Source organism: Monodelphis domestica, chromosome 2 (assembly GCF_027887165.1).
Source record: "Monodelphis domestica isolate mMonDom1 chromosome 2, mMonDom1.pri, whole genome shotgun sequence".
Lineage (NCBI taxonomy): Eukaryota > Metazoa > Chordata > Mammalia > Didelphimorphia > Didelphidae > Monodelphis > Monodelphis domestica.
Window position 1 is genome coordinate 406,945,593 of NC_077228.1, and position 12,600 is coordinate 406,958,192.

A 12,600-nucleotide genomic window follows, 5' to 3' on the forward strand; every position below is an offset into this window, starting at 1 on the left:
AGTATTTCCTAATTACAAGTAAAAAAATTAACATTTAAAAGAGGTCCAAATTCTCTTCCTCATCCCTTGTTCCTAGAGAAGGCAAGCAATATGATATTGATTGTACCTATAAAGTTGAGTAAAATATACTTCCATACTAGTCATGTGTGCACCTTTTAATTTAGCTTTTATTTTCAGGATTATCATATTCAAACTAGTTAATATATATCTTTTAATTTTAGGACTAGTACATTCAAACCAATCATTATACTCATACATCTTTTAATTTGGGTTTTCTGTTCAGGATTATCATATTCAAGTTAGTTATGTTAATTAATTACTCATGCACCTTTTAATTGCAAAAGTGGTTTTTCATTTAGTTTTAAAACTGTAATACTGCTCAGATCAGTAACTGAGAATGTCATCATCTAGAAAGATGTAGCTCCTGTTTTCTCCACACGTTTCCAACAAGCTGCACAGCATAGAAAAATGACTAGAATGGCCTAGAGAAATCGAGGGAAATGATTCCATTTGCACAAACAAGGATATCCGTGAAATTTATAAAAAGGAAAAAAAAAGAAACAAAACCCAACACAAAACAGTCTATGCAGTGTCACAGCAATAACAGGAACTACTGAATAAGTTTGGAAGGAATCGAATTAAATCGAATCGAATTAAAAAAAAAAAGTTGGGTGGGTGGGGAGAGGAAAGGAGGATAGATTGAAAGTGAGGGGGAAGCCAGGAGCCCATAACTTAAACCCAAAGCTTCCATGCTAAAATTCGCCGTTGGGAGTTTAAAGTGCAAATCCTGCCTGAGAGGCGAAGTGTTCAAAAGCCCTCTCTCCCAACACCCACGTTATCGTATCCCACAACAAAAGACTTTAGGAGCAAAGTCCTTAGAACTTTTCTTCTGACTGAAGCAGCCCAAAGTTGTCCACCAGAATCGGGACCTTTCTTTGGGGAGGAGAGGATAGAACAGGTTGAGAAACCTTTCAAAAACCACACCACAACGATCTTCCCCCACAACCTGAGGTTCCGTTGCTCTCGGGCAGCAGCGGTCGGTCCATCCTGAGCCAGCGGAGCTGGGGGCTTCTGGCTCCTTCTCAGCATGGAATCCTGCCCTTGGCGTTCAGATTCTGCCTCGCGAACTTCAGCACCAGTTTCCCACAGCCCTACTGCAGCGCCCTGACATCCTCTGCAGGTCAGGGAGGTCCTCAGCACCACACTCTGGTAGAAGCCTTCCTTGGAGATTGTAGAGAGGTTAGCTTTGCTTTTTTTTTTTTTAAAGGCACAGGTCACTATAGTAATGGGGGAGGGGAGAGCGGGCATTGTGGGGTTGGGAAGGGAGACAGACACAGACACATAAAGAGACAAGGAAGACAGAGAGAGTGAGAGAAAAAGAGACACAGGCAGAATGAAGAGAAAGAGAGGAGAGTCAGAGAGACAGAGGAGAGACAGAGACAGAGAAAAGAGACCAAATAGCAGAGAAAGGAGTCAGAGAAAGACCGATGCAGAAGGAAGACAGAGACAGAAAAAAAGAGACACAGAGAGACAGAGACAGAGAGGAGAGTCAGAGAAGAGACAGAGAAAGAAGGAAAATGGACAGAAAAAAAGAGACAGACACAGGCATTAAGAAGAGACTGATGAGAGAGAGATAGATACAGAGAGACAGAGGAGAGGCAGAGAGACAGAGAAGAGAAAGTGACAAAAGACTTATATATACACAAAGAAGAGAAAAGAGAGGAAAAAAAGAGAAGAGAGGCAGAGAGAGTCAATTCAGATTGTAACCCATTTGGTTCTATTTCCATTTGAGAAGAAATACAGATTGAGGGGATTTCCTTTTTGTTTGGCCCTAGTAAACTTAAAAAAAAAGCATAGATCTCAATTAAAAATTAGGAGGAAACAAAATATATGTGTGGAATTTAATTTGAAAAATGAAGCTGTCTACTAATATAGAGTACAATGAATGAGTGCTGATGAAAGAAAACAAGATGTTGTGCTTTTAAAATTAAATTAATAAAATCCCTGTGCTATAGTGCCCCCATTATATTTTTAAACTACTCTAAAGTACTGTAAAAAAAAATAGACTGTTAGAAATGAAAGATAGCTGAATATAGACAAATTAGCCTTCAAGGTCTTGAGTTCTAAGCTATTGGTATCGAACTATTACTGTTTTACAGATTTGGAATCCAAAATCTTGTCTGAATTTAACAGTGAGAGATGAATTAAGGAGCTCCAATTACACTTACTGCATGATAAAATTTAAGGCTAGTTCTTTCCAGTTGCCCTGCCCAGTCTTAGTAAATCATTGTCTTCACTGAGGCACCTTTTAGTCTTGTTCCTTAAGTTTGAAGTCCAGATATTAATATCTGGTCTTCAAGAACCCATACATACATACACATATACATACACATACGCATATATATGTATATGTTAATTGGACTATTGACAATTTGGGGCTGATAGCAATTCAGCTTATTCTCCCTTTTGACTATTTTACTAGTCATAAAAAGAACTCAATTCAATAATAAAGAAAGTGTGACTCTCCACTTGATCTTAGAATAGAATAATAAGTTATGAAAATGTTTAACTCAAAGGACTTGATTTGTACTTATGAGCAGCTTGGGGGTGGTGGTTTTTGTGTTGTTCACTTGTTTCAGCCCTATCTAAATCTTTGTGACCCCTTTCGTGTTTGGTTTTTTTTGGGGGCAAAGATACTGGAGTTGTTCACCATTTCTTGTCTAGCACATTTTCCAGATGAGGAAACTGAGGCACACAGGGTTAAATGATTTGCCCAATGTCACATAGCTTTTAAGTTGTTGAGAATGCATTTGAACTCATGCTTTCCTGATCCCAGGACAGGCCCACTCATGGGTTATATTGTTATATTGTTAAAGTTTATTACCTATGACTTTCATTGATTTCTCCCATTTTGGCATGAAAGCTCAATATTTATCTGCGATAGATAATCTCAAATTTGTAGTATTTTATTTGAAATTCTGCTCCTCCACAACTCAGATGCGTCACTCTGGAACCAAGATGATCCTAAGTTCTAGAAGGTTCTGATAATATAGTATACTCACATGAACAAAATCACAGATCCTTGAAGTATCACAGCTCTTAGCAAAGGTTCTAGTGCATGGTAAATGACTAATAAATTTTTGTTGACTGATTAATTACGGAAACATCAAAATACAGTGTTACAGACTAGTTTAGTCTACACTATTCACGTTACAGAGGAGGAAAATGAGTCTTGGCAAAGTACCCCACCAAGTTCACCACTACAAGAAACTCAGGTTTCTTCATTTCTAGGCCCATATTCCTTTTGATAGATTAAAAAATTCTTAAACACAAGTCCAAAACTAAATGAATTATCTTTTCCCTAAAATCCTCCCTTCTTCCTAACTTTTCTATTACTGTCAGAGGTACCACCCTCCTTCTGGTCACAGAGACCTAAGCGACATTCTCCACTTCTCACTTTCAACCCCAGCCAATGCCTTGACAAGCTCTCTCTATTCTCCCATTATAACATTCTTATACACAAACCCTTCCCCCTTCTCTCCTCTGACACTGCTACTGCCATGCTTTACATCTTCATAAGCTCATACCTAGGATTTGCAATAGCCTGATGCTGGCTAGTCTCCTTGTCTCAAGTGTCTAGTTACTCCAGTCTATCCTCCACTAAGCTGTCTTTCTAGAGTGGAGTCCTATTCAATAAACTCCAATGGGTCCAATCACTTCTAGGATCAAAAAGAAACTCTTCCATTTAGAACTTCTTAAATTGGCTGCTTCTTATCTTTTCAATCTGTTTTCACTTTATACTCATCTGAGTACTCTGTGATCCAATGATACTGCCTTCTTGCCTTTCCTTACATAAGGATATCTCAGAACTTTAGGTATTTTCATTGGCTATCCACTATGCCTGGAAAGCCTCTTGGTTTCATTCAAGTTTCAGCTAAAATTCTGCCTTCTTGAAGACTGTCTAGGTCTTTCTCACTTATATCATCTCAAATTAATTGTGTGTGTGTGTGTGTATCTTTTGTCATTTAGTTGTTTTCTGCTCTTTGAGAACCCATTTAGGATTTTTTTGACAAAGATACTAGAGTTGTTTGCCATTTCCTTCTCCAACTCATTTTATAGATGAGAAAACTGAGGTCATTAGTGTAAAGTGACTTGCCCAAGATCACATAGCTAGAAGTGTCAGAGGTCAAATTTGAACTCAGGAAGAAGAATCTTCCTGACACCAGGCCTAGTATTCCATCCTCTGTGCCACCTAGCTTCTTTCTCCCCACCTCTGTCTATTCTATTCTATTCTTTCTTTCTATCTATCTATCTATCTATCTATCTATCTATCTATCTATCTATCTATCTATCTATCTATCTATCTATCATTATTTGTCTGTCTTTCCATCTATGTCTATCCCATCTATCTGCCTGCTTACTTGTTAGTCTATCTGTAGATATAAAATATACATATTTACAAATATGATATATATCTACAAATAGTCACAGATATAAATATATATAGATACACAGATAATTATAGACAGAGTTTAGTTCACTAATTTGAACTTTAATTCAAATAATAAATGCCCTGAAGTGGTTGAACTATTTAAATTTCTACTTCATATGTAGTTGTTTTCATGTTCTCATTAGATAGTGAGCTTTTGAAGGCATGACTTTTTTTTCTTGCCTTTATTGTATCCTTAGAACTAGTCTAGTACACAGTAGGAACTCAGTACATATTTCTTGACTATCTAGCAGATGTATGATTTTTAAACATCTTTAAAACCTGCTCTAAAAGAGAAACTATTATGTTTTTGTGGTTTAAAAAATATCCACTAACTGTTTATTTTTTAGTGTTAATGATTTAATTCAATTTTTAAAGTTCATTAAGTGCTTATTATGTGTTAGGAGCTGAGAATTCAGGACTTCCAAAGTACTTAAGATATAAGACAAGGATATAAACACATGTGAGAGTAAGGTAAGTGAAGAAGAAAAGTCTAGGAAAACAATAAATTTGGGGAATGAATACACGAATGACTAAATTAATAAAAAAGCATTTTTAAGCACCTGCTATGTTTTAGGCACTTTGCTAAACCTGAGATACAAATACAAGCACAACAAACTATAGTTGAAGCTGTGGTGAAGAGCACAGGACCTGAAGTCAGAAAAATCTGAGTTTAAATTTCTTACTGGATGCCTATCCCTAGCAGTCATTTAACATCTGTCCACCTCAGTTAAGTTTCCTCATATGTAAAATGAATAATAATAGCAACTACCTCCCACAGTTTTTATAAGGATCAAATGAGAGATATTTTGTAGTACACTTAGCACAGTGCCTGGCACATAGTTGGTGAGTAATAATTATTTCCTCCTCTTCCTAAATCTTTCTCTCTCATCAAGGAACTTGTGCTTTAATAAGTGAAGACCACTTATGGCAGGGGTTGGAGTAATGGTGGTCAAGTGTTAGGAATCAGAGAGGAGTATTTTGGACAGAGAACAGAGACAAGGATGATAGATTTAGGACTGGAAAAGGAACTTAGAGAAAATCAAATCATCCCATTTTATGGATGAGAAAACTAAGGCACAGTAAAGATGAGTATTTTGTCCAGGGTCACAGGACAAGGAAAGGGGTAACTAGGTGGTATAGAAGATAGAACTCTGGGCTTAGAGTCAGGAAGCCTTCATTTATCTGAGTTCAAAACTGGTTTCAGACACTTATTAGATATGTGACCCTGGAAAAGTTACTTAACCCTGTTTGGCTCAGTTTCCTCATCTGTCAAATGAGCTATAGAAGCCAAGTGACATGCTGGTCTTCCTGATTCCAAGTAGACAATTTCTATAGACAATTTTGGGGAGAAAATTATATATCTAATACTAGGGATGGTGACCATGTGAATAAAGAACATGGAACTGAAAGCAATCTAATTTAAGGGAGGAAGAATAAGGAGGGAAGTAGATAAGATTTAAGCAGGTAATTTGGAGCCAGATTGTAGAGCCCCTTTATTGCCTGAATCTAGAATTTCTATTTTATTTATTATACAGGTAGGAGCCACAAAAAGTTTTTGAACAGAGGAGTAACACCAAAATAGTGTACTAAGATTATAGGTGCAGCAGTGTGAAGGGTGGATTGAAAAGGAAAAAGAACTGAGGCAAAAAGGCCCAGAGAGGAAGAAATTAGGGGCCTAAATGAGAGTCTGGGAAAGAGGAAGATAACCTTAAAGACAATCTAGTTCAAATCCCTAGAGGTTTTCCCTATCTCAACCTCATCATTTTATAGGCCTAAAGAGGTTTAATAACTTCTCCAAAGTTATACAAGTATTTTATGGAAGAAAGTGGCATTCTGACTGAAGGCAGGACTTTAATCCAGATCTTCAAACTCTAAAACCAGCATACTTTCCATTACTTTATGCTACTCCCCTAAGGATACAGAAGCAATTAAATTTTCTAACTGATTAGATATGAGGTAAAAGAGTAGGAAGTAAAACATGATGGTAAAGAACTGTAAATTGGCTGGGATGTTCAACATTGTGGCAAACATCTATAGAAAAAGTTTGGAGCTAAAGAAATTTTTTTTTTAATCCCTGCCTTCCATCTTAGAATTAATTCCAAGCTCCAAGAGTGGTAAGGGCTAGGCAATAAGGGTTAAATGACATTTCCAGTGTCTGAGGCTACCCAGGACCTTTGGTCTCTAGACCTGGCTTTCTATCCACTGACCCACCTAGCTGCCCCTGGTAAAGAAGTTTTAAAAGGACAAATAATGACTTCCGTTTTTGACATAATGAATTTGAAATGTCAGCAAAACAGCCATACAGATATATCCTGCAGGTAATAGGACATGGGGACAAACATGCTAGGGAGAATTTGGGAGAAAAGAGAGATTTGGCTAATCATGACTCCAGGCTATGGAACAGGGATATTGAATGAATATAAGGAAGGGCCAGAAGAGAAAGTCAAAGAAGTCACTAGAGTCTAACATTTATTTATGAGCCAAGTGTGTTGGTTCTAATTACATTTTTTATAAATCTTGAAGTGTCAGAAAACTAAATTATAGCTACTTGTTATCTGTCCCCTTGGACAATTTGCAAGCTGCTGTTGGCAACAAAACCAAAGTTGATTTAAAAAAACACTTTTACCTAGGATTGTTAAGAATTACACAGAACCCTCCACACATAGATAATCTCCCTCTCCTCCTCCCCATCCTAAATTCTTGTTCTTTTCCCAAAATATAACATCTCCTTCTTCTTCCATGTTGTCCTATAATATCCATATATATTTCAATTTCCCCCTTTCCCTTACCCCATCTCTCCAATATACACTTTGCTCCCTGCTCTAATAATGTTCCCTTACAAGGAGTCATGGGCTATATAGTTGGGATAGCAGCCTCCTGTGGACTATGTGTGTGTGTGTGTGTTTAGGTGCCCATGTATCTAGGAGTATAGAAGAAGCAATGAATGCAGCAGCATTTAGTGGAACAGACCCCAAAACAAAAGGGATTAACCTGAGTTTAAAAATATAGCAGATAAGATTTAGGTTAGATTTGAGATCAACTATCAACAGGCATTTATTAAATTCTTATTAGACAAGCTGTGTGAACTAGAGGCAAATTGTGCTGCTCCCACATACTTACTCAAGCAAAATCTTTGTACGGGACCAAAAATGATCAAGAAATCCAATGAGAAATTAAAGTGACTTCTTCCATATCGTAACTACACAAAAAAGGTCTGCCAGAAGCCCATTCCACCCCCACCCCCAATCCCCATTTATGAAAACATGAAGGTGCAGGCAAACCCACTCTCTCGTCTGTACCTCATCTCTCAAATGACTATTAGATGACAAGGCATTTGCCATTTTTCTGCAAAGAGAAAAGGGTGATATTACCAGTCTCTTGGAAGATTAGGAAGCTGAGCCATATAAAGGAAGATTGACTTTTTCTGGGGAACAAATATTTACTGAGTCCGAACTATGTGCCAGGAGTTTTTCAAATATTATCTTATTTAATCCTCACAATAACCCTATAAGGTAATAATAATAGCGAGTATCTATATAACGCTTAACTATGTGCTAGGTACTTTACAATTTTTTTATTTCATTTGATCTTCACAGTAACCCTGGGAGGTGAGCGCTGTGATTATCAGAATTTTACGGATGATGAAACTGAGGAAAGCCGGGGTGAAGTAACTTGCCCAAGGTCACACCGCAAGTAGGGATCAGAGGCCATTTGAACTCAGCTCTTCCTGACCCCAGGCCCAGCGCTCTGTCCACCAGGAGGTGCAGAGGGCTGAAAGGAAGGGCAAAAAAGGCAGGACTACATATAACATAATTCCTAAGAGAGACAGAAAAGTTCGAGACCGGAACTAAACACACAGAATTAGGGACTCATAAAACCCACGTGTAGACCAGGAAACCCACGCATACCTTCTCCGGAACTTGATCTCCAAGCCCCATTCGGTGCCCCAGAGAGCAGGGTTGGACTGTCCAACTCTGTGCCTGTCAGTCGTCCCCCGCCAAAGGCTCTGTGAAGCTCGCTGGAAACAGAAGTCTCAAAGCCCGGCAGAGCTTTAGACATCTCTATCCGAGGAGACTAATGAGCATGCGCGTAAAGGGGTCCTGAACCCTTTAAATTCTTCCGGGCGGGGAGGGAGGGCCTCTTTCCCTGTCGCCGCTGAAGAGAGCGGGAGGCGGAGGCTCCCGGGGTAAGTGTTTGTGGCGGGCGAGTTGGAGGTGCACGCGTTTGGCGGTAAGATTCTCAGGCTGGGGGTTTCTGTCGGAGCGTGGGCAGGCGTGGGTACGTTCTTTTGACGTATTTGTGTTTTAATTTCAGTGCTTTCAAGATTAAGCTTCACCCGTGAACCGCTGCCATGGCCGAGGAAGGGTGAGTGCGGGGATGCGGGCGGGCGGGAGGGGGCGCTTACGTGAAGAGTTCTCTAGAGTTTTATATTCTCTACCCGATGGCTCGCGCCGGGGCCCCGTTCCGCCGATGCCACGTGCACACCTCACCCATGGGGGGTTGGTTGGCGTCTCCAGGCTCTGGCTGCCTAAGCCACACAGGTCGAGAAGCAAAGTTGCTTCTCTCTTCCAAACCCCAAATGTGTACGGAGACCCAGACCTTTTCCCCCACGTGGCAGGCGAAGTTAGAGGAAGGAAGGGTGGAAGCCTGTGGTGTCCAGTGAGCAGAGTTTAAACATAATCACTTTTTCGCTTTTATAGCATTGCTGCTGGAGGTGTAATGGACGTTAACACCGCTCTACAAGAAGTGCTGAAGACCGCACTTATCCACGATGGCCTAGCTCGTGGAATTCGTGAAGCTGCCAAAGCCTTGGACAAGTATGTCTTTTATTTTACTCTAATAAAACTTAACTTCTAGTGATGTGTTCTTCAAAACTCCCAAGTACAGTGTGAGTTTGGTAACCAGTACAAAAATTCTATCCAGCTCCTTAACTTTACAGGGATATTGATATTTACAAGTGGGAGGAAATGAAAGAATCCAGTTTAGTAACACAGTTTTAAGTATTTCAGGATAAGAATGCAAATTCTCCTTATAAATAAGTTGCACATTATTGGAAAGGGGGGAACCTTATTCTTGATGCATATAATTTCAAGTTTCAGACGCCTGTTCAATCTAGAAGTAGATCCTTAACTGATAAATGCAAGGTTTTGTAAAATGTTACTAGCAAGTGGGCACAGTGCTTTAATTACTGTTAATGGTTTTATTTATTGTGCATGTGGATATAATCTGGACTGGACTGTAACAGTAATAAAAAGATATTTGGTTTTATTTTTTGGTTTATATTTACTGTTTGGAAAACCAGGAATGAAAATAGAATTAGGTACGGTAACTCCTGCTTTTGAGATTCACAGAGTTTGAATGATGACTTGATTGTCGGATACCCCTACACTCCATTTATGAGTGATAAAAAATGGTCTGACAAACCTGTGTTATTTCATTATAGATGAACAAAGTTTTAGAAGTTCTTTATGTGTAATGAAACACTGGCAAGTTGCTATGTTCTCTTAAAAACCCAATCTAGAATTTTGACTACATAAAAATGCTTTTGATTTCTTGTCTGGAACTCCTTTTGTACTTTATGGCATAAAATAATTGACAATTTGGTCCAACTGATGAAGAAACTAAATTTTTTTTTATAAGTCATTAAAATACACTTTGGGCCTAGTTGAAAGTATTTTTTCTGGACTAGTTACACTGGCAAAGTAACTGCATGTATTAAAAAACTACCTAATTTGGATTTTTTTTTAAATTGTACATTTTGAAAGCTTTCTAAATCAGATGAATTTCAAGTCAGTTCAATTCACTTTGGTATAGACTGGGCAGTTCAATGGAAACATCGACTGGATGTACTTCAGCAGTGCCTGTCATGAGTCCCTTTCAACCTTAGCACCTTGGGAATGCTGCACAATTTAAAAATGGATTCTAATTCGATGTCTGATCCTGCAACAGGTAACAGCCCTCTATCTGGTGGTTGATCCTAATGTTATTGCCAACCCAGTCACCAAAGCTGAGGGACAGGCTAAAGTTCTAAGAATGCATGCTTTGTGGATTGCCCATAAGCTTTTAGAGCTCTTTGGTCACAACTAAATGCAGAAAATTCAAACATTGGTCAGATAAGCATGTTAGAACATCAAATGCCAGACTTGGACAACTATGTTGGTTTGATCTGTTACAGGACTGGATGCAACCTGACAGTACTCTGCTAGGTATTTTATGGTAGTATCATGCTGTTCATTGCCAATGTAGCCAGTGCAAAAAGAAAAAACTTTCAACACTAAACTACTGCTTATGTAGGCATGACAATTTTATAAGCATTTCTTTTCTAGATTGTAACAAAACCTTTTTGTATGCCATTTTTAGACGCCAAGCCCATCTTTGTGTTCTTGCTTCCAACTGTGATGAACCTATGTATGTTAAATTGGTTGAGGCCTTGTGTGCTGAGCACCAAATCAACTTGATCAAGGTGAGATTTTTTTATAAAGTAGAATTTTTATGAACAATTATTAGCAACTTTAGGATTATCACATTCTTAAGACTTGTCTATTCTTAGTTTACTACTACTAAAACCTTGGAGGGGGTGTTGGCCTTTTTTAAATTTCTGCAAACAAGTTATAACAGGAATGCATTTTACTGCTAAATTTATAATAAGAAAGTGGAAACAAAAGGGGCAGGAGAAAGTTGTATTGGGAATTAGTGGGATTTGATTTGAAATAATGCTGTACATGATGACAACTTGGCTCCCTCTACTGATAATAATGAAGAGAACAGCCATGTCACCCAACATATCTGAGCGTACAGCCATCTACCAGCCTTTTAATATTGTGTCCCTAAAAGTGCCATATTCAACAGGTATTTTTTTTGTAGGTTGATGACAACAAGAAGCTGGGTGAATGGGTAGGCCTCTGTAAAATTGACAGAGAAGGAAAGCCTCGTAAGGTGGTTGGCTGCAGTTGCGTTGTTGTTAAGGTGAGTTGATCTAATTTTTAAGAAAAATTGATTTTTGTCACCTCCAATTCAGTTGTTTTAGAACACTGAAAAGTTTTGAATGATTTTTTCAGAGGAAGGACTTGAGACAGAATTAACAATGTGAGAAGGAAGGAAAATGGTGATCCAGCAAGCAATTTTGAATAAAGTTTGAGATGCTTTTATTTTAAATGAAGGTTTTCCTTGTTTTAATAGTTTTTAAAAATATATTGTAACTACTTTCAGTTCTTGTTTTATTGATGTCAACAGAAAAGGGGATGCTAAAAATTCTCAAAGCCAGTACATTACATCTGATTTACCTGAATGTGTTTTTCAGAAGTAAAATATTGGCAATAGTACAGCCATGGTACGAGCCTTAAAAACTGTGAGGTCTTTAAGGTCCCTGAGAATGGCTACAGTATATCATTCTATAACTGAATGTTTTCATTGATTTTGAAAAGGTGCCTTTTCCTACAGTTAATTTTTGTTAAATGTTACATTTTGCTTTACCCCCCTAATCATTTAGGTGTGTATTAATAATAGAGAAATTAGATTTGCTTGGTGATGGGAATTAGTGTTGTGAAATGTGAGTTCCAAAATGCTTTTCATAAATTTAAAAGTGCTCCTTGATTTCTTTTTAGGACTATGGCAAGGAATCTCAGGCCAAAGACGTCATCGAAGAATATTTTAAATGCAAGAAATGAGTAAATAAAAGCCTTGGTCTGATTTGATTTGTTGTGTTAGCTGTTACTTTGGATAAAACATTACTTGATTTTGCTTAATAGTTGGTATATTTGTCTCATTTTCAGGCTGTGAATTTTTGAACCGATCTTTCAAGGAGAAAAGAACTTTGCCAGTAGTGCAAATCTGAGATTTCCTTATAGTTTGGGGGTCATTAACAGTTTCCTGAAACTAGGGATTTATCTTGGGATATTTAGAGTCAGGCCTAGAGACAGGAGGTCCTAGGTTCAAATGTGGCCTCAGACACTTCCCAACTGTGTGACCCTGGGCAAGTCACTTAACCCCCATTGCCTAGCCCTTGCCACTCTTCTGCCTTGGAGCCAATATTTGGCTCCAAGACAGAAGGTAAGGGTTTTAAAAAAAGTTCTGGGAACATAAAAAAGATTTGAATCACTTTGAGGAAT

General features: G+C 38.3%; 2 protein-coding genes and 3 non-coding genes across 7 annotated transcripts in view; 4 read left to right on the forward strand and 1 right to left on the reverse strand.

The window, feature by feature from the left end:
* Positions 1 to 8,530, reverse strand: part of SLC18B1 (solute carrier family 18 member B1) — a 41,782-nt gene extending 33,252 nt beyond the window's left edge. Inside the window, exons 1-2 of one of the 2 annotated variants that reach the window (XM_056818805.1) lie at positions 8,401 to 8,530; positions 1,007 to 1,221 (exon numbers count right to left, since the gene is read on the reverse strand). In XM_056818805.1, coding sequence (XP_056674783.1) covers positions 1,007 to 1,046 — 40 coding nt within the window. In that variant the 5' untranslated portion in view covers positions 1,047 to 1,221; positions 8,401 to 8,530. The remainder of the gene's footprint in view (positions 1 to 1,006; positions 1,222 to 8,400) is intronic. The other variant, XM_056818804.1, reaches the window with a different exon arrangement.
* A 53-nt stretch (positions 8,531 to 8,583) lies between these two features.
* RPS12 (ribosomal protein S12) lies at positions 8,584 to 12,186 on the forward strand. Of its 2 annotated transcripts, none has more exons than XM_001369905.5 (6): positions 8,584 to 8,678; positions 8,807 to 8,857; positions 9,193 to 9,309; positions 10,853 to 10,955; positions 11,357 to 11,458; positions 12,097 to 12,186. In XM_001369905.5, the coding sequence occupies exons 2-6, from the start codon at positions 8,844 to 8,846 to the stop codon at positions 12,157 to 12,159; spliced, it is 399 nt and encodes a 132-aa protein (XP_001369942.1). In that variant the 5' UTR covers positions 8,584 to 8,678; positions 8,807 to 8,843; the 3' UTR covers positions 12,160 to 12,186. The 2 variants fall into 2 exon arrangements, with proteins under 2 accessions (XP_001369942.1, XP_007484642.1); XM_007484580.2 differs by having other exon boundaries at positions 8,632 to 8,722.
* On the forward strand, positions 9,845 to 9,916 carry LOC130457755 (small nucleolar RNA SNORD101). The gene has a single exon (XR_008917029.1). It is a non-coding gene; the product is annotated as a small nucleolar RNA SNORD101 (small nucleolar RNA).
* On the forward strand, positions 11,208 to 11,291 carry LOC130457812 (small nucleolar RNA SNORD100). Its single transcript, XR_008917086.1, has one exon. It is a non-coding gene; the product is annotated as a small nucleolar RNA SNORD100 (small nucleolar RNA).
* On the forward strand, positions 11,750 to 11,876 carry LOC130457793 (small nucleolar RNA SNORA33). Its single transcript, XR_008917067.1, has one exon. It is a non-coding gene; the product is annotated as a small nucleolar RNA SNORA33 (small nucleolar RNA).
* Positions 12,187 to 12,600: the final 414 nt, after the last annotated feature.